This window comes from Felis catus, chromosome B2 (assembly GCF_018350175.1).
Source record: "Felis catus isolate Fca126 chromosome B2, F.catus_Fca126_mat1.0, whole genome shotgun sequence".
Lineage (NCBI taxonomy): Eukaryota > Metazoa > Chordata > Mammalia > Carnivora > Felidae > Felis > Felis catus.
This window is the reverse complement of record NC_058372.1, coordinates 30,225,604-30,248,716: the sequence shown is the minus strand read 5'-3', so window position 1 is coordinate 30,248,716 and position 23,113 is coordinate 30,225,604. Positions and strand designations below refer to the sequence as shown.

At 47.8% G+C, this 23,113-nt stretch overlaps 1 protein-coding gene across 3 annotated transcripts in view; it reads left to right on the top strand.

Annotated features, from left to right (window-relative positions):
• FLA-I (MHC class I antigen) overlaps positions 1–21,690 on the top strand; it is a 46,716-nt gene extending 25,026 nt beyond the window's left edge. Inside the window, 8 exon segments of one of the 3 annotated variants that reach the window (NM_001048161.1) lie at positions 18,290–18,385; positions 18,661–18,930; positions 19,135–19,410; positions 20,014–20,289; positions 20,407–20,514; positions 20,962–20,994; positions 21,131–21,178; positions 21,308–21,681. In NM_001048161.1, coding sequence (NP_001041626.1) covers positions 18,313–18,385; positions 18,661–18,930; positions 19,135–19,410; positions 20,014–20,289; positions 20,407–20,514; positions 20,962–20,994; positions 21,131–21,178; positions 21,308–21,312 — 1,089 coding nt within the window. In that variant the 5' untranslated portion in view covers positions 18,290–18,312 and the 3' untranslated portion in view covers positions 21,313–21,681. 3 annotated transcript variants of the gene reach the window in all.
• Positions 21,691–23,113: the final 1,423 nt, after the last annotated feature.

Here is a 23,113-nt window from a genome sequence, read left to right as displayed (position 1 = left end):
TTGTGAGATGAGAAATCCTCCGTTTTTCTTTGGGGGGATAACAATTGTTACTCAGGAGGATCTGATGACACCGATGCACTTACAATCCAAGGGCTGATGCTCCTCAGAACTGGAGCATCAGTGCAAATGCCCAGAGCACAGGGAGGAATATGGGAATCTCCCTGATGAAGGCTACAAACAGCCATCAGACGGGGAGAGTCATGGTCATTGCAGCTTCTGAGGATGATGGAGGACAAGGCAGAGCTTGTTTCAGATTTAACTCAACCCCTTCCAAGGCCTCCATTCAAACTTTACTGCCTTTCTGGTGACTCAGTGCAGAGAATGTAAGAAAATTATCATGTACAGAGCGTATTTTTGCTAATACTATAGAAGCAGTGGATGAGAGGTGGCATGGCGGCATCCTTCTATGTCACTATGGGTTATAGGTAGTCAGCTTGTACCCAGATCCCAGGCCTCCCCGTACTTCAGCTGGATATGCCTGAACACAGAACTGCAGGTGCCTGAATCCACCTTGTTCTCACAAGATCAGATCATGGGCTAGGACCTTTTCACCCCAAATCCTTTCTCAGGTGAGACTTTGGGAATGGCAGGAGGAGGGGGTGGAGTTAATTCAATTACTTGAAGTCCATGAAAAGTAAATGCAGGCAGGCAGAAACATGAGAACTTTAATCTTGAATAACCACCACTACAATGGATGAGAACTACCAGTTCAGAGCTTTCTCCCCTCTGGGTGCTCCCCTCCCCCAGTGTAACTGCAGCCCAGTGGCTCACAGGGCAGATGACAGCAGTCACAGTGCCAAGGAGCTGGACATTTAAAGGGGAAATTTGAAAGTGAGGGAGAAGCAGAGGGTTGAGATCTGAAATCTGAATAGAATCTCGGTCTAAATCCCTAGATGAGCACTGCACTCTTCATGGTTTGGGGACACTCAGGAGAGAGTGCTGATAATGCAGGAGGGAGGCCTCATTTTATTTTTTATTTTATTTTTTTATAACAAGATATAGAAGTTTATCTAATAATTGCCATTATTTTCTTTTTTTTTTTTAATATGAAATTTATTGTCAAATTGGTTTCCAACAACACCCAGTGCTCGTCCCAACAGGTGCCCTCCTCAATGTCCTTCACCCACTTTCCCCTTCCACTGCCCCCCCTGCCCCCCTTCCCCCCATCAACCCTCAGTTTGTTCTCAGTATTTAAGAATCTCTTATAAAGCATCCAACTCTTGATTTTGGGACCATGAGTTCAAGCCCCACATAGGGCACAGAGTTGACTTAAAAGATAAGACCATAATGGTTGAAGGATGGACAGACTTTGTGGCTGGGAGGACATTTAGAAGTTTGGGGGAAATACCAGGAACAAGACGACCACAGAGGAGGTGAGGACCAAATTCTGAGGAGAACCTGCACAAACCTTGACTGACCCCCAAACCACACAGCTGGACGGAGGCTCACTCAAGACCCAGGATAAATTGCAGCCCCTGGAGGTGGGAAAAACTGGGTATAGATAACACCAGTCAACAATGTTCATGTCACAGTGGGGTCCATGCTAGTGAAACACTTTTAGGAAAAACACAATTGTCTAAAAAGAAAAAGAGACAATAGATTTCAGATTTGCTAAAACTAAAACCCACAATCCACTTTTAAAGGACATATTTTAAAGGACATGCAGAGAAACAGCAATGTGTGACTATGCAAAAGTCAACACAAGCATGTTCCCTGTGTGACGATTCCCAGATATTGCAATCAGCACCAAACCCGGCCACGAGCATCAAAGAATGAATAAATATATGTTGAAAGAATTTAAGAAAATCGAGTTATCAAAGGGTGAACAGAAAGGAAATCTGAATGAAGAAGTAGAATGTACAAAAGAAGACCAAGTTGACATTCTAGAACTGAACGGGGAAAAAAATGCAGTGACGGTTCAATGGGTAAGCTTCACAGAAGGCCTGGGAAGGCAGAGTAAAGAATCAATAAGATTGAATACAAATCAATAGAAATTACCCAATCCAAAACATCAGAGAAAAGAGATTGAAGAGAAACTTATAAAACCTCAGAAGTCCACAGACAATAAAAAAAGGCAAACAGATAATCAGACTCCAGAAACAGGAAGGAGGAAAAGGGCAGAAAAATATTTGAAGAAATCCCGTTTGAAAACTCCTCTAATTTAGTGCAAAAAGCTTGAGCATATAGATCTGAGAAGCTCGTCACTCACCAGAGAAGAGAAGCAAAAGAAAACCACACTGAGGCTCTTCCATGTCCACACGAGAGAATCAAAAAGAAGACAGAGGCGCCTGCGTGGCTTAGTCAGGCGTCTTGGCTCTTGATTTCGGCTCAGGTCATGATCTCTGGGTCGTGTGATGGAGCCGCGGTTGGATCTCCCTGCTGAGCATGAAGCCTACTTGGGATTCTCTCTCCCTCTCTCTTTGCCCCTTCCCTGCTCATGCTCTCTCTCTCTCTCTCTCTCTCTCTCTCTCTCTCTCTCTCTGTCTTAAGATAAATATACATTTAAAAACAAAGCAAAAAAAAAAAAAAAGAAAAAGAAAAAGAAAAACCAAAGGCAAATCTTCAAAGTTGACAATACCTTCCACACAGGACGTATGGTCTTAAAATGTTCACGGATTCACTGATATTCCCCCCATGAAAAGGTGGAACTAATTCTCCTTCTCTTGTGTGCAGACTGGACTCAGTGACTCAGTTCTCATGGACAGAATAAGGGGACGTGATAGTGTGTGACTTCAGAGATAGGTGTCAAAGGGACTGTGGTTTTCTTCTCCCCCTTCTTCTCTTTCTTTCCCTCTCTCAGATCCTGGATTTGGAAGAAGGCAGGTGCCCTGTCAGAAAGATCCTCACTTGCAGACGGGCCCACAAGTGATGAGCTGAGGCTTCCCCCTGAGAGTCTGTGGACACTGAACCTCCCTGCCAGTAGCCACATGGGGGGGTGTGAACTTGAACTTCCAGCCCATGTCACGCCTTGGCATCACTGCGATTCTAGTTGCATCTTGGCTGCAACCTAATGAGAAAGCTTCCCTGGAGCTGTCCTCATCCCCTGTCTTTACACTTTAATTATTATTATGTTTATATTATTTTATTATTATTATTATTGCTATAATAATGTCATACAAAGTGGCAGAATCATGTTATAATCTGTGGCATCGCAATGGATTATGACACAGACCTTGGAAACTGGACAGGGGTGCTGGCATCACACACACTTTACACGAGGCAGGTGCTGAGGAGCAGGGCAGGGTGGAGGCAGAAGGACTGTGAGGTGAGAGTTTAGGAGGAAGAGATGAGCAGAAATGCTGGAAATGTTCAAGGAAAGGGGCAGAGACATAGAAAAGGAACAGAGTCCTCTGGAGCCCTACAGTTCTACTGGGGAGAAGTAGGCTGAAGATGTTACGCCCCTGTAGACACAGCCACATGTCCGACTGCGTGCTGTGTACAAGACGTGCACTTTCAGGGCACCTGGGTAGCTAGGTTGGTTAAGCATCCGACTTCAGCTCAGGTCATGACCTCATGGTTTGTGAGTTTGAGCCTCAGTTCAGTCTCTGTGCTGACAGCATGGCGCCTGCTTCGGATTCTCTGTCTCCCTCCTCTTCACCTCCCACTCTCTCCCTCTCAAAAAGAAAGATAGAAACATTAAAAAAAATACTTGCACTTTCAGTATGAGGACACAGGCAGAACGTAAGTTGATGGAACAGCTGTGCCAGGCAAACTGTGACATGAGGAGGCTGATATGTTAACGTCAGGAGCAAAAGAGATTTGAAAAGAGAACACATTCTGGAGATAAGGAGAGCCTCCTCGTGAGAAATGTAATGGAATGAGAAATGTCACAAGTGCAGACAGAAAGGAGACCAGTGGCCGCCCAGGGCTGGGGGCTGGGGCGAGGACCAGAGGCAAAGGGGCAACAGGAAACTCAGGATGAGGGACCTGTCTCTATTGCCCTCATCTTACTAGTTCCATGGGTCTAAACCATTGGTGACATTCCTCTAACTGTCTCACCTGGGATATTTTATCTCATCTGAAAACCTCCAAAAATAAAACAATAGGGAGGAAATGGCACAGGAAAGATAAATTTAAACTAGTAAATATAAGTGAGGAAGTAAGTTTTAGGTCAATGTATTATAGATAAATAGAAGCTAGGAGAATTCATTGCAAGCTCCCCGCCATGAACTCATTTTGAAGGAAGTCCTGCAGGCCAAAAGAAATGACACCAGATGTTAACTCATAAACAGAATGGAGTAATTAACAACAGGAAATGGTGTTATTCTGTATATGTACATTTTCTTCCTAACTTCTTTAAAAGACATATGACTGTTGCAAACACTAAGAGGTACATGATATTATCTGACTGACAATGTATGCTGGTGACACATGTAACAAGACTAGCAGTGAGAAGGCTAAATGAAACTCTATCCCTGTATGTACTGGATGGAGTTCAATGTTGCCTTAAGTAGATTGTGAAAAGTGAAAGATGCAGGTTTCATCCCTACAACTTCAATAAAAATTAACGGAAATAAGTATAGCTAAAGAGCCACCGGAAGACTCGAAGCATAAACAAAAACTATTTGCTTGAAACAAAGGAGGGTAGAAAAGAGGCACAAGAATGGAAAAGACATGACACACTTCAGAAACAAAGAGCAAAATGATAGACCCAAATCCTACCATGTCAGGAATCATATTCAATATAAACCAAGTAAAATTCCAATCAAAAGGTTGCCGTTATCCAACTGCATAAATATCAAGAGGACTATACACTGTGTAGAATAGAAACACTTGAACTACAAACCCAAAAATAAGTTAAAACTTAAAGGGTGAAGCAATGAATATCCCATGGGAGTAAAAAGTATAAGAAGTCTGGTCTGTTGCATTAACCTGAAGGAAAATAGGCTGTCACATAGGGAGCATCGCTGGACACAGAGAAGGCCATTCTATAAGGATAATAGGTCAGCATCACAGCAAGACAAAGTAATGAATGGAGAAGACCCTCAGTACAGAGCTCTAAAACAGGTGACACATAAAGTGGAAGAAAAGAAAAGAAATGGAGAAATTAGCTATTATATTTGAAAATCAATACTCTTCTCTCATTAATAGAACAGATAAGGATTACATGACTTCAACCATTTCATGGGCCAAAATAGACCACAGACTGGCCCTAAATAAATGTGAAAGCAGGGAAATTATAGAGTACACTCTGCAACCACAGTGACACTAAATTAGGAACATGAGTATCTCTGGAAAAGCCCCAAATATTTGGAAATTAGAACACACCTCAAACCCCTGGGTCGTCATGGCTTAGAGAGGCAATCACAGGGAGGTCAGAATTGTCTGTACCTGTGTGACAATGTACAGAAATGACAATGTGAGGTCTGTAGATGCAACAGAAACAGAGGTTGTGATTTCACAGTTTGCAGGGCCAGGAAGCCTGGCCTGAGGGACCCAAACAGCAGTCTGGGTTTCGATGGTGCACCAAGACCCTGTTTCAAGGGTGCACCAAGGGGAGGAAGAGGCAGCATGCTAGGGTCCTGTGCTCTCCAGGTGGGGGAGGGGGCCACCCTCCAGGTTCCAAATGTGGGGGGTCTGACCCCCTGGCACAGGGGCTTCCCCCTGTCAATCTTGGGCATGGTGTTGAGATGCCTGGGTCCTGCAGGCCGGGGGAGCAGGGATGGGACACATTTGGGTCCTGGGGGAAATGGTAGGCAGAAGCATGGGCCTGACTCATGGCTCATGTCCTTGTAGCCCCTGCAGTGTCCAGCCTCCACCCCACGTCCTGTCTCTATGCTCCAGGAACGCAGCCTCCATGGCTCCAGCTGCTGGGCATCTCCCTGTTGGAGGCCCTGGGGCAGCTCCTCCTGGAGGAGTGTTTCCCGTGTTCACAAAGAGAGAATGTCTCCAGGTGACACAGAGGTGGACGGCAGGTGGCTGTGAAATCTAGCCCAGGGAGTGGGATCCGGAAACTCCAGAATTAGAACCAGGTCCCTTCAGGGTGCACACACCTTGCTGTCCCTCCTCTCAGTTCTTTCCTCTCCCTGCCTCCCCCGCAAAAGGGGGTCTTGCTCTGGAAGAAAGGGAGCCCCTTAACCACCTCCCCTCTCTTCTTTCCCCTTCATTCCGGGATGTTTGAATTATTCCTATTGTAAGTATGGAAAAATGCCTAAACCTAAGTACAGTTTCCTGACCAATTACAGGGCTAAATCCTGTGTAATGACCATCAGGTGCAAAACAGAGATGTCCACCATGGCCCCACCCAGATGCCCCTGTGCCTCTTCCAGACAGAACCCCTCCTTCCCCCACGAGGGCCCCCTAAGATGACCCTTCCCCTGACCTCTGGTCCCTGGTTCCTTCTCCTGCACTCTTGTTGGCCTTCATCCCCTAATGTCCCAATTTCCTACCTCTGCTCACTTCTCCAGAAGCCTCCCCAGATTCCAGGTCATTACCAGCCTCCTCCTCCTCCCCTTCTTCGACCACATCTTAGGAGTGGACAATCCAGACTTGGTTCCCTGGAGGAGGATCCTGTAGCTCTGGAGGCAGAAGCAGGAACACCTGACAGGGACTCCAGGGTCAAGGTCCCAGTAGGAACCTGGGGAGAAGCCCAAAGGGCACTCGGGTTTTCTGTCGTCATCCCTGTGTCCACACGGGGGCGCTGCCGCTCTCCGGTTCCGCACAGCCAGGGGAGAGGCCTGGGCTGAGGTGAGTCAGGCTGAGCAGGGAGGGAGGGGGCTGAACAGTCCTGGGGGCAGGTGCAGGGGTGGGGCAGGGAGCAGAGGAGAGGAGATTCTGGAGCCCTGTCCTGTGTCTGCAGTTTCCCTCTGTCCTCCCCTCAAATCTCTCTCCAAGCCCTTGAACAACCCCAGGAAAACTGAAAAGTAGACAGTTTTTCCTCCTGGACCTAGTACTTGTCTGAGCGTTACTGTAAAAAAGAAACTGCTTCATTTTAGAATAGTTTGAGATTTACAGAGAATTACAAAGTTAGCGCATAGTCCCTGTACGCCCCACACTTGGTTGACCTGTTGTTAAAACCACCCTGAACCTCATGCATTTACCATAGATGATGACGCAATACTCATCATTCCTACTACTGAACTCCACACGGGATTTGCTTTTATCGGTTTCGTTTTCTCTTCCAAGATCCTACCCAAGATTCCACACTGAGTTAAGTCCAGTCATGTCTCCTTCAGGTTCCTCAAGCTGTGACCATTTCTCAGACTTTCCTGTTTTTTTTGTTTTTTTTTGTTTTTTTTTTTTGATGTTTGAGGAGCTTCCTGGTACATTATAGACTATCCCTCATTTTGAATTAGGCTGCCCGAGGCTATGGGCCCAGGGAGACCACAACTGGACCGGCCATTCTCAACACATCAAGAGCATACAGTGATCACCTGGTCATCACTGATGAAGTTACCCTTCACCCCCTGGCTAAGGTCGTCTTGCCCAGATCCTCCCCGTGAAGTTCTTCTTTATGCTTTGTCCCTTTCCACGAAGTAGTGTTAGAAGGAAGTCAGGATGTGCAGCCCAGAGATATGGGCTGTCCCACTATGAGAATGTGCGTGCAGGTTGCTGTGCAGACATCAGTTCTCTAATAGGTTGGGTAAACACCTCAGAGAGGGATCAGCAGCTCCCATGCTTAGTCTGTGTTTGGCTTTACAAGAAGCTGCTGACTGACGCCCACAGTGACTGTGTTACTTTGTATTCCTGCCATTAGTGACTGAGGCTTTCTGTTGCTCCAAGTCCTGGTCAGCACTCGATATTATCAGTGTTTGGATTCCTGCCATTGTGATAGGAGTGCGATGGCAGATCACTGTTGTTCCCTTTGCATTTCCCCAATGACACCTGCTGTGAGCACCTTCTCATGTGCTTATTCGCCAGGAGTATATGTTCTTGGTGAGCTGTCTGCTCAGGCATTTGCTCATTTTTTTAATGAGTTTGGCTTATTGTTGCTTTTTTTTTAAAATTTTTTTTAAATTTTTTTCAACGTTTATTTATTTTTGGGACAGAGAGAGACAGAGCATGAACGGGGGAGGGGCAGAGAGAGAGGGAGACACAGAATCGGAAACAGGCTCCAGGCTCTGAGCCATCAGCCCAGAGCCCGACGCGGGGCTCGAACTCACGGACCGCAAGATCGTGACCTGGCTGAAGTCGGACGCTTAACCGACTGCGCCACCCAGGCGCCCCTATTGTTGCTTTTTAAGGGTTTTATGGGTGTTCTAAAACAAGACCTTTATCAGAGATGTGATTTGCAAATATCTTCTCCCAGTCTCTGCCCTGAACTTCTTTATGAACTAACAGTAGACATATATGCATGGATGTATTTTTTTTGGGGGGGGGGGTAGGAGAAAGGAGAAATGGCTCATTGTAATGTATTTTGGGGAGAGAACTTGGGTAACTGGGGGATGAGGGATTACCAGATGACATCTTTAGTTTTGGATATCTGTGGTTATCTGCTGGATTCCCTCGTATGTGCTGGAGTGATGTTTTCAAAACATAAACTAGTTTAAAATCCCTAACACTTGAAAGATCATCCTCAGACCATTAATCAAGACTCGGGTTCTGATCTTCTACTTTAGGACCAATCATCTTTTCCCTGAACTATTTTGCCTTTGAATTTTCATTTCTGAAGCAGGTGGGCTTGATTGTATGGACAGGTACTCCCATGAGAATAGCTTAATATGCCATGTAACATACAAAATCCATCATCTAGAAAGTATTTAAACTGACAAGATAGTAATAAATGAATAAAAGAGCACACCCCAGAAGCACAAGAAAGATCCTGCTTGCCCCCGCCCTCCCACCCACAGAGAACAGGGTCCTGAGAAATGGAGCAAAGTCTCTGTGAGTCCCCTGCCCAGGGCACAGACAGGCAGGCCCAGTCCCCCTCCCCCCCCCTCCCCCCCCCCAGCTCGGTGGCCTGAGCTGCTGACTTTCCTACCATCTCCTTCCTTGCTAAAGTGTAAAGAAACATGTATAAACTGGTTATGATGTGTACGTATGATGTACAATATATATGAGGTGATGTATATTCCCAGTAGAATAATTATAAAATGAGAAAAGCGAACGAGGACAAAGTAGAAAGGATGGTAATTCTCACACCTGAGCTACTTTGTTGCATTTTCTCCTAGTCTATGATAGATGCTCCTGCTGCTGGAGCTCTCTCTGTCTCTAAGGTGATGAGCACAGAGCTCAGGGGTCCCAGCCCTGCTCTCTCCAGATGCCATTTCCCCAGTCAGCTCACTGTCCCCCTCCTGAGAGGGCTGCTTCTCACTTCCTCCCCCCTCCTCAGTCTCCTGCACCCCTCGCTGCTCCCCTCCTGAGGTGATGAGCTCCTTTGTTTGTTGAAGTACACCTCCTCCCTACCCTCTCGCCCATCTGCACCTGTGTCCTCACCTCCTAAGTGATAGTTGAGGCACCCCTCCTGTCTCAGGCTGCCCCTCCATTTGGGCACCTGCATCATCCATTTCCCCCTCTCTGCTGACTCAGCAGTTCCCCATACAAACATGCTGTCCTGACTCCTATGCAAAAACATGAAACACAACTAAATACATCCAAACAAAATCCGCCCCTAAAAATCCAACATGTTTACATGACTCCGCCAACTCCTGCCCCATCTCTGTGGCCTCTGTGCAGAACTTTCCTCACTCCGTTTCTCACCCACCATTTTGTTTTTAGCAAACGATAGAGACACAGAGTTTTAAAAATTCTAATACTCCTGCAGTACTTGAGGTCAAGTCAGATGTCCCCAATCTTCCATGCCCCCCCCATCCTGAATCTCAGAGATTCATAATCATACCATCTTCACCACTGCTAATGGCTCAATTGTTTGACACAGTGGGGGATTTTCTGCGTCCATCCTCATTTACAACCAGGACCCTTACAAAAGCATCTATGGAAATTAACTGCTGCCCCCCCCCCTTTCCATACCTGCAAGGGCACATAGTATAAAAACAGCTCCAGCAACATTTTTTACTTTATCTTTCAAGGTCAATAGTACCTGGTACATATGGGCTTGTGTCCGTTTGTCATGCATACTATTAAAGGGACAGAGAGTTTGGAATGATTCTGAGGCCCTTATGATCTCTGTTAACTGCGCATTATACAGTTGTCTTAACAATTCTATACCCTTTACTCCCTCATCCAAAGGTTTATATTTACTTAGAGCACATCCTGGCCTATGGCTGACTCTTCCCATGTCTCTACCATGGCAACAATGTTCAGAAATGTATCTGATTGGCCACGCTCTATGAGTTCTTCACCGATCCTGACGGTTTGCTGGAATACTTGTTGCAGCTCTCATAGGCATTATTGCTGTGACTGCGGCCGCAGCTACTGCGGATGTCTCGTTGCACCAATCTGTGCAGACAGTACAATTTGTGCAACAATGGCATGAGAAATCGCTCCAACATTGGAAGACACAACGGGATACTGACAGTGGACTGTCCAGTGAGATTTCAGGCCTACAACAGGCTGTGTGATGCTGCTGGGAGATCAATTACTGAACCTACAAAGACAAATATCATCACAATGTGAATGGAACACTGCATCAACATGTGTAGTTGCATTACCATTTAATAACACTAAATTTCCATGGAATGATGTTAGAGACACTTGCTCGGACAATCTAACGTGTCTATGGACATTCAACATCTGCAAGCACAGATATATGAGACTTTCAAAAGAAATCTGGACCTGTTATCCTGTTCTAAGGTCTTAGAAAGTATAACAGAGGGATGAGGAAAATTGAGCCCTGTAGAGCATGTTAAGAATTTTAGCTTCTCTACTGCTATTCTGTTTGCATTAACATGCGATGTACTTATCTTTGCGTGTACAGTCTGTGCCAGAGATGACGAGCTTGTCAACATATCGACCGACGACAGTTCGGGTTATGCCATGTCCTCCTACAGTCCATCGTATACAAAGAGAAAGGGGAAGACGCTGGAGAACAACAGTCCGGAGGCACCGTAAGAATGTCCTGAAGGAAAGGGACAGAGCAGCAAGAAACTGAAAGCAGTTTCGTTCCCAGGACAAAAGGCCGCCAGGACTGCTCCTTCTCTCCAGAAGGACATCATCCGGGCGCCCCCCTGGGGATAAGAATGTTTTGTCTGGTGCCAGATGTACTCATGACCCAGTATGGAAAACACTGCAGGTACATGACCTGACAAGAGGCCAAATACTACGTTGTATGTGCTTGCTGTTGTCAACAATTTGCACAAATCAAAGAGGCTTGAGCCAGGGGACAGAGGTTTTGGCTCCTGGAGAGTCTTAGTCCCCTGCTTTGCAACCTCTCATCACCACACCTCTAGGATCAGTCTCTCTACATATTCCACACTCTCATTTTCTTTGTGTTTATTTATTACCAATATAGGTGTGTGACATTTCGTGTCTTCCTTTCCAAAGTGTTCTCTAATATTTCTAATAATCTTTTTTTTTCCTTATTATTTGAGTGCAGCTTACACACTCTTCCATTCCTTTCAGGTTTAAAACATAGTGACTCATCATATAATCCAATAATTGCACTCTTGGGTATTTACCCCCCAAAGTGAAAACACCAAATCTTTTATTTTTAAGGTTTATTTATTTTTATTGAGAGACTGAGAGAGAATACACAAGCAGGGGAGGGGCAGAGGGAGAGGGAAAGGGAGGGAGGGAGAGACAATCCCTAGCGGACTCAGTGCTGTCAGCCCAGCGCCTGATGTGGGGTCAACTCACAAACTGTGAGTGTACATGTCCACACTATAGAGCATTGTATAGACATTGAGATGCTATTTCCAAATCAGAAATGTGTTTTGTTTCACTGAGTTTTGAAACATTGAGAAGTAGGAGTCCAAGGAAGTGTTTCTACTTTTCGGTTTTCCCTGTATCACCATCACGGGGCTGGAGGACAAGGTGCACAGGGACACAGACACCTCAGCAATGGCACCGGCTCCTGAGTTCTCCTCTCCTGCATACCTGCCTCACCCCTGAGTCTGACCCCTGTGGAGTCCAGAGCTGCTTAGAAACTTCTTCCTCTCCCCACTGATGCCCAGGCTTCTGCTCAGACATCTCTACCTGGGTTACAGTTCAGACCCCACTCAGGCTTCTCAGTCAGTATCCACCTGAGAGCAGACCAGTGGGGGATGTCCCCTTACCTTTCACCCCACGTGCGGCCACAGGACTATGGAGAGAAGACCCAGCTGCCTTTCTCCTCCTCAACCAGGCCCTCCCTAGGGTCTCCTTCAGGTCCAGCACCTGGACAGGGGCCTGGACACCAGGGGGCGCCCTCAGATGATGTTCAGTGAGTGAGGTTCTTTTCAAAAGCCACAAGGATACAACCTGTGTTCCCGCCACAGACAAATGGGTAAGGAATTGTGTGGTATATACACACACATATACACACACACACTAGAATATTATGCAGCCACAAAAAGGATGACATCTTGCCACTTGTGACAACATGGATGGACAAACAGGGCAGTGTGTCTGCTAAGTGAACGAAATCAGACTGACAAAGACAAGTATGATCTCACTCATATATGGAACTTACAAAAGAAAGCAAATGAATAAATAGACAAGCGAACAGCAGAATCAGACCTATAAATACAGAGAACTCACGGATGACTGCCAGAGGGAAGGAGGTTGGGAGGATGGGCACAGTGGGTGAGGGGACTGGGAGACACAGGCTCCAGGTATGGAAGGAACAGGTCTTAGGAATAAAAGGCACAGCACAGGGAATATCATGAGTGATACTGTAACATCACTGTCTGGTGACAGGTGGCAGCTACACTCTGGTGAGCACAGCATGGTGTAGACAGAGGGTGAAGGTCCCCTGGGTGGCAGTGGGTTCTCCGCTTATGGTCCCAGGGTCATGGGATCCAGCCCCACAAGAATCAGCCTGCTTGAGAATCTCTTATTCTCTCTCTCTCTCTCTCTCTCTCTCTTTCTCTCTCTCTCCTTCCCTCCCTCTTTACTTCTCTTCCCTGCTCTAGCTGTCTCTCTCTCAAAAACAGAGAATGTATTCAGAATTTGAGTCACTGTGTTGTGCACCTGCAACTAATGTAATCATGTCTTTCAACTATATTCACAGTTAAAATATTTTTAAAAAGAAATTATTAGGAAGTATAAACTGTAGGGGTGCCTGGGTAGGTAAGACGGTTGGGCATCTGACTCGTGATTTTGGCTCAGGTCATGTATGATCTCCTGGCTCGTGGGTGTGAGACCTGCATCAGGCTCTGTGAAATGGTGCGTCCTCTCCCATGGCTGCAACTGCAGAGAAAACGTGCAGTTACAATAAGGCCTGGGAAGGCTAAGTGAGACTGGCAGAAACACAGACCCCTATACATGCAGGTGTTCGTGTGGGGTGTGGGGTCAGAGGAGACACCGGGGTGCAAAAACAATTAATTGGATGAGAGAGGAAAGGGACTGGACATAGAAATGAACAAAACATCCCAACATGGCATCAAGGTCGCGGGACATAAACTTGTCAGGCACCCATTAGGCATCAGGCACCATTGCCTGCACTACATGGTTCAAGACAAAGTCTCTAAGGAACAAGGAGACTGTGAAGAGTTGGAGGAACTAATTTCATGAGATCCTCACTCACTCACTGGAGGAGGAAATGTCCATCTCCTCAGGCAGTTCAGTACCATCGACCTCAGTTTGATCCTGCACCTCACTGAGGATCTTGGCACTGTTTTCACTTGACACAAACATGATGGACAATCCCCTCGGGCAACTGGCCTACACAGGCCTCCTGGAAGGGGACAGAGGGTAGCACTGGAAGACCCCAAAGTAGGAAGACACCCAAAAGGAGGGACGAGGGTGTAATGTATGAAGACATAGGAAATCAGGGGCTGGGAGAGGACACTGGGAGGTCCGTGTGGGTGTGCAGCTTACCTGATGCAGGTAGGTGTGGGAATCGCCAGGCCGGTGGTAGTTGATGGCAGAGTTCACCTGCTTAATGTCCATGCCTTGGCCACATAGGTTGCTGGCCACAAGAATTCGATATTGAAGACCTTTAAACTACTGATACCAAGAAGGCCTTTGTCATAAAGACAATCATAAAAATGTTCACAGTCTTTTATCTCAGGGATTTCATTTCTTCCCAAGGACATAAGACATCTTTCCATCTCTCACTCACCTCTCCTCCAGAAGGGTCTCACAGTGGATGGCAATGGCTGGCAAGTTCTGCTCCACTAGGAGCTGGGCCAGGGCAATGCAACACTGCACAGACTTCACAAAGATCTTGCCTGTGTGTGGACAGTAGGGTGATGTGGGCCCCTGGGTGTGTGTGGAGGGGAGAGTGACAATGTGCCAGAGTGGGAGATTTCTGGAAGTACACCCTCCACATGAAACCACTAAGTCCCTCTTATTCCCCACTACATGATTCCTTTTTTCCTCTAAGTATAATTACTCTTCCTTTCTCTCCTTTGCTTTGGATTTTCCTGAGCAAATCGGCCTCTGAGGAGATACAGAGAACAGTAACCAAATCTGGCAGACATGTTAGGAGACAGGAAGGAGGTACTCCATGACAAAGGGATAAGTATTGGAACTAGGGTCTGGAATGACCATGAACAATATTCCTGCTTATGAAGTATTAAACCTAAGACCTACCCTAATTCTGGGAGTAGTTTTAGTGTGAAAAAGTTGCACAATCCGTAAGCTGAGAGAAAGCTTCTCCTCAGGGTGTGATACAAGAAGAAATAAACATATTTAAGAACCATAATAAGGCCAATGTATATGGGAATATTTAAGGATTTAAAAGTCCTCCAGATTTTTTAAAAAGTTTATTTACTTATTTTAAGACAGAGACAGAGTGAGTATGAGCAGGGGAGGGGCAGAGACAGAGACAGAGACAGAGAGATCAAGAGAGAGAACCTCAAGCAGGCTCCACACTGTCAGCACAGAGCCTGACACAGGCCTCCATCTCACAAACCATGAGATCAAGAGTCTGACCCTTAACCGACCGAGCTGCCCAGGCTCCCCAAAATACCAAGACTTTAATTATTATTGATGGGTTGTAGCTATTTTAAAATATGCAGTTGAAGACAGAAGAAACAGCAGCCCCCACAACAGGAACTGGTCTGACACTGACAGCTGGGCCTCAGTGTGGTCAGAAGCTGGCTGATGCCACCACTGGGCCATATTATTCCTGCGGGACATGAGCCAGTCATCTCACAGAACATCAACGGCACACAAGTACACTCTGAAACCTGACATAACTTTGTCCAATTACAGACAAAAACAAGGCACCATATGACCCACCAAATACCAAACATCTCCCTGTGCTGGTTACTGAGCAATCGCTGCTTTTTACGATTACTTTGTTTATCTTAAGTTTTTATTTAAATTCCAGTTAGTTAACATGCAGTTTAATATTAGTTTCAAGAGTAGAATTGAGTGTGGCACAAAAACAGACACATAGACCAATGGAATAGAATAGAAACTCCAGAACTAGACCCACAAACGTATGGCCAACTCATCTTTGACAAAGCAGGAAAGAACATCCAATGGAAAAAAGACAGCCTCTTTAACAAATGGTGCTGGGAGAACTGGACAGCAACATGCAGAAGGTTGAAACTAGACCACTTTCTCACACCATTCACAAAAATAAACTCAAAATGGATAAAGGACCTAAATGTGAGACAGGAAACCATCAAAACCTTAGAGGAGAAAGCAGGAAAAGACCTCTCTGACCTCAGCTGTAGCAATCTCTTACTCGACACATCCCCAAAGGCAAGGGAATTAAAAGCAAAAGTGAATTACTGGACCTTATGAAGATAAAAAGCTTCTGCACAGCAAAGGAAACAACCAACAAAACTAAAAGGCAACCAACGGAATGGGAAAAGATATTTGCAAATGACATATCAGACAAAGGGCTAGTATCCAAAATCTATAAAGAGCTCACCAAACTCCACACCCGAAAAACAAATAACCCAGTGAAGAAATGGGCAGAAAACATGAATAGACACTCTCTAAAGAAGACATCCGGATGGCCAACAGGCACATGAAAAGATGTTCAGCGTCGCTCCTTATCAGGGAAATACAAATCAAAACCACACTCAGGTATCACCTCACGCCAGTCAGAGTGGCCAAAATGAACAAATCAGGAGACTATAGATGCTGGAGAGGATGTGGAGAAACGGGAACCCTCTTGCACTGTTGGTGGGAATGCAAATTGGTGCAGCCGCTCTGGAAAGCAGTGTGGAGGTTCCTCAGAAAATTAAAAATAGACCTACCCTATGACCCAGCAATAGCACTGCTAGGAATTTACCCAAGGGATACAGGAGTACTGATGCATAGGGCCACTTGTACCCCAATGTTCATAGCAGCACTCTCAACAATAGCCAAATTATGGAAAGAGCCTAAATGTCCATCAACTGATGAATGGATAAAGAAATTGTGGTTTATATACACAATGGAATACTACGTGGCAATGAGAAAAAATGAAATATGGCTTTTTGTAGCAACGTGGATGGAACTGGAGAGTGTGATGCTAAGTGAAATAAGCCATACAGAGAAAGACAGATACCATATGGTTTCACTCTTATGTGGATCCTGAGAAACTTAACAAGAACCCATGGGGGAGGGGAAGGAAAAAAAAAAAAAGAGGTTAGAGTGGGAGAGAGCCAAAGCATAAGAGACTGTTAAAAACTGAGAACAAACTGAGGGTTGATGGGGGGTGGGAGGGAGGAGAGGGTGGGTGATGGGTATTGAGGAGGGCACCTTTTGGGATGAGCACTGGGTGTTGTATGGAAACCAATTTGTCAATAAATTTCATATAAAAAAAAAACTGAGAACAAACAGGGTTGACGGGGGATGGGAGGGAGGAGAGGGTGGGTGATGGGTATTGAGGAGGGCACCTTTTGGGATGAGCACTGGGTGTTGTATGGAAACCAATTTGTCAAAAAATTTCATAAAAAAAAAAAAAGAGTAGAATTGAGTGATTCATCGCTTACATACAACACCCAGTGCTCATCACAACAAGTGCCCTCCTTAGAACCCATCACCCATGAAGCCCATCCCATAAACCTGTGACCCACCCAGAAGCTTGACAGCTTCTAAGCACTAACCATCTTTTCTGTTGGGATTTGTGGTAATATTAAAACAAATGACGTTCTTTAAAATTTTTTTAACGTTTATTCATTTTTGAGAGAAAGAGAGAGACAGAGTGCAAGCAGGGGTAGGGCAGAGAATCAGGGAGACACAGAATCCTAGTCAGGCTCCAGATTCTGAGCTGTTAGCACGGAGTCCCACGCGGGGCTTGAACTCACGGACCGTGACATCATGAACTGAGCCAAAGCCGGATGCTTAACCAACAGAGCCACCCAGGTGCCCCAAAACAAATGACTTTTTGATAATTCGATTCCACTCTAATCAATCTTGGAACACCTATATTACTTAGCGAAACAACACACAACACGTTACTTAAAAACATTCATGCATTAGTACGAGATCCATTCCATGTGCAGATGGGCCTATGGATTTAATGTAACAGAAAAACACAGTTAATGGTACTGTTTCAGGTCCAGTTTGCAAAGAACCTCAGAGAAAGTACACATTGTGTAGTTTTAATATAGTATCAAAGCTGAATGTCCATAATTATCGGAAACGGTTATAACACATACTATTCTCCTATATTTGGTCAAGGACATAAATTTTTTCATATACTTCAGCCAAAACAGCACAATAGATGCAGAAGCAAATCTGAACATCCAGTGGTCTTCTAAGGAGACAGAAGAAAGAGACTTGCAATGAAAGAAAACCACCCTTCTCACTGCCCCTTTTATTTGGAACATTGTCACTTTCCATACAAACAATATTTGTTTTCGTATGATTGTAAATGAATTAATAAATACTTGAACCGGTTTTATTCCTACTATGGTAAATAAGCATCCATAGAATCCACAGACACACAATTAACCCTGGGATCCTCACTAATTTCTAAGACTGTAGAGATGTCCTGAGAACAAAATGCTGGAGAATCAGTGACTCACGCAGCTCCTGGTCCACGGCTCAGGGACACAGCGGGACAAAGAGCGCTCTGTGCAGTAGGTGAGGCGTCCAGGCCAAGTCCCAGGTCCCCAGGCCCGCCTCTCAGGGACTCTGGCCCCAGGGCGGCGTCGGGGGCGGGGAAGCCCAGTGTTGGGGAGTCCCCATCTGCCCTGGTTTCACTTCTCCCTGTCACAACCTGTGTCAGGTCCTTCTGCCTGGATACTGATGACGCGGCCTCGGTTCACACTCCTATTAGTGTCCGATTTCTGAAGAAGCCAATCAGCGGCACCGCGGTTCCGGGGTATTAAGTTTCCGCACCCGCCTCCTGAGACTCACATTTCTCCTCAGACCCCGAGGATGCGGTTCGTGATGTCCCCAACTGTGCTCCTGCTGCTGTTGGGGGCCCTGGCCGCGCCCCAGACCTGGGCGGGTGAGTGCGGGGTCGGGAGGAAAGGGACTCTGAGGGGCAGGAGCGAGAAGACCGCCCGGCGGGGACGCGGAACCCCCGGGGAAGCCGACTGTCCACCGCCGGGACCCAGACCTCCACCCGGGCCTCGGCCCGGGCTCCCCTTCCCCGAACCTCCCGGACTCCGCCCTGCTCTCCCCAACTCGGGTCCCCCTCCCCTCCCGGCCGCCTCCCCCTGGGACCCGGGCCCCGCGCGGGGAGGAGGGTCGGGCGGGGTCTCAGCCCCTCCGCGCCCGCAGGCTCCCACTCCCTGAGGTATTTCTACACCGCGGTGTCCCGGCCCGGCCTCGGGGAGCCCCGCTTCATCTCCGTGGGCTACGTGGACGACACGCAGTTCGTGCGGTTCGACAGCGACGCCCCGAATCCCAGGGAAGAGCCGCGGGCGCCGTGGATGGAGCAGGAGGGGCCGGAGTATTGGGACCGGAACACGCGGATTTACTTGGACACCGCACAGATTTCCCGAGTGAACCTGAACACGTTGCTCCGCTACTACAACCAGAGCGAGTCCGGTGAGCGACGCGAGCCCGGGTCCAGGTCACGACCCCCAGCCCCACGGACGGGCCGGGGTCGCCCCGAGTCTCCGGGTCAGAGCGCTGCCCCGAGGCCGCGTGACCCCCGTCCCACGACCCTGGAAGAGCCGGAGGGAGGTTTTAGGCGGGTTTACTTTCGGTTTCACCTTAATCGCTGCTGCTCTGGGGGCGGGGCGGGGACAGGGTCGCACAACATCCAGAGAATGTATGGCTGTGACGTGGACCCAGACCGGCGCTTCCTCCGCGGGTACAGTCAGGACTCCTATGACGGCAAGGATTACATCGCCCTGAACGAGGACCTGCGCTCCTGGACCGCGGCGGACACCGCGGCGCAGATCACACGCCGCAAGTGGGAGGAGGCCGGTGTGGCGGAGCAGGAGAGGAACTACCTGGAGGGCACGTGCGTGGAGTGGCTCGCCAAATACCTGGACATGGGGAAGGAGACGCTGCTGCGCGCAGGTACTGGGACCGCGGGGCCTCCTCGATCTCCCCTCCACTGGGGCTGGCTGCCCACGAGGAAGGGAAAATGGACTCAGTGTCATGACTCCTCCCACGGGTGGGGAAGAGGGAGATCCGCCTCGGAGTTCATCTGCCTACTAGAGGCTGACTCACCTTGAGGGTGCTTTTCTCTAAAAGACAGGCAGGAATCCAGTCTCTCCTTGGGATGCCTGTTGAGATCATCCCAGAAATAACCCATCAGCAGTTCCCTCTGACCCTGGCAGCCACCTTGTGAACCCTGACCTTCCCTCTCAAGGCCTTGTCTCCATCTGGGAACATATTTGGAGACCTGACTCCGGGTTTTCTGAGTCACTCACCCTCCACCACACTCAGGACCACAGTGTGTGCCCCCCTTGGACCTGCAGCCTCCTACCTGGGCTTCTCTCCCTGATTCCAGAACTTAACAAGGATCAGGAGATCCCAAAGGCTAGACTGCTCTCTGGGTTTTGTGCTTCTTCCATCCAGACCAGTTGTCCCGTCCACCTCAGGATGGTCACGTGGATGCAGTTTCAGTGGCCCATAAAGCTAAACCACAGTGTGGATTCTCTGTTTCTTCTTCCTCAGAATCTCCCAACACACGCGTGACCCGCCACCCCATCTCTGACCGTGAGGTGACCCTGAGGTGCTGGGCCCTGGGCTTCTACCCTGCGGAGATCACCCTGACCTGGCAGCGTGATGGGCAGGACCACACCCAGGACACAGAGCTTGTGGAGACCAGGCCTGCGGGAGATGGGACCTTCCAGAAGTGGGCGGCTGTGGTGGTGCCTTCTGGAGAGGAGCAGAGATACACGTGCCATGTGCAGCACAAGGGGCTGCCCGAGCCCATCAACTTGAGATGGGGTAAGGAGGGTTTGGGGTAGAGCCCCATGTCAGGAAAAGCAGGGCCCTTCTGGAGAATTTCACAAAGTCAAGACTGAAGCCGGAGGTCTGGGCCCCTCACCTTCCATCCCTTTCCAGAGCCATCGTCTCTGCCCTTCATCACCATTCTGGGCATCATTGCTGGTGTGGCTGTCCTTGTGGTCACTGTGGTGGTTGGAGCTGTGATCTGGAGGAAGAAGTGCTCAGGTAGGAACAGAGTGGGGGGATGTGAGTTCTCTTGTCCCACTGGGGGTTTTCCTAGGTAGCACATTGTCCTGCCTGGTTCCTGGGAAGTACCATCCACACACATGTACCTGCCCACTCTGGAGCCGTTACTAACAATCACTCTGTAGCAAAGCACTTGGAAAATGAAGGACAGATTTTCACTTGGTAATTCTGGTGACGGGGACCTGATTCCCAGCAGTGACAGGACAGAGAGGAAGGTCCCTGCTGAGGTCAGACCTCCAGCAAGTGGTTGTCCTGTGACCCCCACCCCCACCCCCTCACACACACCTCTTTCTTCATGTATCCAATCTTGTCCTGGGTCTTCAGTCAGAATTCTGGAAACTTCATTGTGAACTAGAGTTAGGAGGTTGCTCTAGGATCCCATGGCCCAGCTGTCCCAGGTGTCTAACATGCTATTTTCTTCCACAGGAGGAAAAGGACCAATCTATTCTCACGCTGCACGTAAGTATGGAGGGGGTGATCCCTGAAACCTGGAATGGTATAGACAGGACCCCATGGGTCACCCCCCTTCCCCCTTGGCTGCTCCTTTAGTCTCAACTCCTATGGCTCTGATCATGTCCTGTTTGTTCTACCCCAGGCGACGACAGTACCCAGGGCTCTGATTCGTCTCTAATGGCTCCTAAAGGTAAGACTCTGGAGGGTGAACTGGGGAGGAGTGGTGGCACTAGGGACACTCTGAGCATGTGGGGGGATGTTGAGTGTGTGGCACTTATGTGACTGACCTAAATGTGTTCATGATGATTTTTTTTCATAGTTTGAGACCCGCTGCCTGTGGAGAACTGAGCGATGCAGGATCTGTTCACACTCCCACTTGGTGACATCAAGGTCCCCTGACTTTCTTCAGATGGTGTCAGATGTGTCTGTGTTCCTATTAGCATATTGTGAGGACGCAGGAGACTGGCCCCCAAACCCACCATGACCCCTCCCATACTGATTCATGTTCTGTCTCCATTCCTGTCTTTACTTCATGTTGGGCTGAGTACTGACGCCTTACTTCCCTACTGAAAATGAGAATCCTGATAAGAATTTGTGTTTTGTAATTCTGGGTATGTGGGGATGATGAAGTAATAAAAGAGAAGATTTGTAAAATTGCAAGAGAAAATAAATGAAAGCCCTGAGAACCTCCCAGAACCCGCATATTTCCTGTGCTGTGTCTGTTGCAGGTGGGGACAGGAGAGGGCTGGAGGAGCCGAGCGGGGACGAGGCCTGGGTCCAGTCGGTGCTTAGTGCATCCTTGGTGTGTCAAGCTCCCTCCTCAGCTGGGTCATGTCTCTGCTCCTTGTCCTTGTCCCTTCTGCGGAAACTTGTCTCACCAGGACCTGAGATCATAGGGGCTTGGATGTCACCTGTCACCAGGAGCTTGTGCAGCAAGAGCTTCCTGTGACTGGGTCAGCCCAGGCTCCATCCAGGCTCATGACCTTAGCCACATCTTTTGGGTGGTTTTCTTTTCCTTGTTTCTGTGGAGCATCAGGCCTGTTCTTGCTCTTGTGTCCAAGTTCCTGTCTCATTCTCCCCGGGTGACCCCGATAGTTATGGCACCAGGAGTCCTTTGGGCTGTCGTTCCCACAGGCCTAGATAGGCCCTGCACACAGGAGTCTCTGGGGTTTGGAGAGGTGAATTTTCAGATTCATCCAATCTTCCCCTTCCTCTCGAACTGTCTTCTGGATCATTCTTTAGATTCTGGAGGTAGGAGGAGTCTGAGAGTTTCTCATCGTTATTACACTTCAGTTAGTTTCTACCTTCCCTGCCTCTCTATGCCCTCTCCCTGCCCTTAGTTCTAGTGATCCTGGTTCTGGCTCCCATCCACGTTCATGGATTTATAAAGCAGGGTCTAATGTAGATTTCTATTTGGTTGGAGAAAGGGCCCGTAGAGGCTGAGTACAGTAATTCTGAAGACATGACTATAACTGTGTGTTGTGCTGTGCAGGGAAAACGCTGTAGGAGGGGGGAGCTGAGCAGAGAGGGTGGTGGGGGAGCAGCCCTGGGGAATAGTAGAGGCTGCACTGATGGTGAGGTGGGGGCACTTTGTACAGGAGCTGCCACGGACCGGCTGTGCCTGAGGCTCATCCAGAAGACAGAGGTCCTTTCCGCTGACCACTTGTTCCACTGATAATATCGTGTGCCACGTGCAGGACCCGCTATTTTTTCATCTGGGACACCTCAGTAATTAAGAAGAGGCAAACATGCTGGTCTTGTGGAGAATATGTCCTAGGGGTGAGGGACAGACTCTACTTGGCCTTGGAGCAATGTGGGGACTGAGGGCATTGACCCCATTGAGCAGTCAGAAATCCAAGTATAACTTTTGACTCCCCTGAAACTTAAATACTGCCACTAATAACGTACTGTTGATAAGAAGCCTTACTGAAAACAGGAACAGTCATTTAACACATATTTTGTTGTTACATGGATATGTAACATGTATTCTTACAATAAATTAAGGTGGAGAAAATAGTAAGAAAACATAAGAAAAACTGCATTGACAGCACTTATTGTAGAAAAGTCCACATATTGGTGGATGTGCACAGTTCAAACCAGTGTTAATTCAGAGTCAACCGTATAC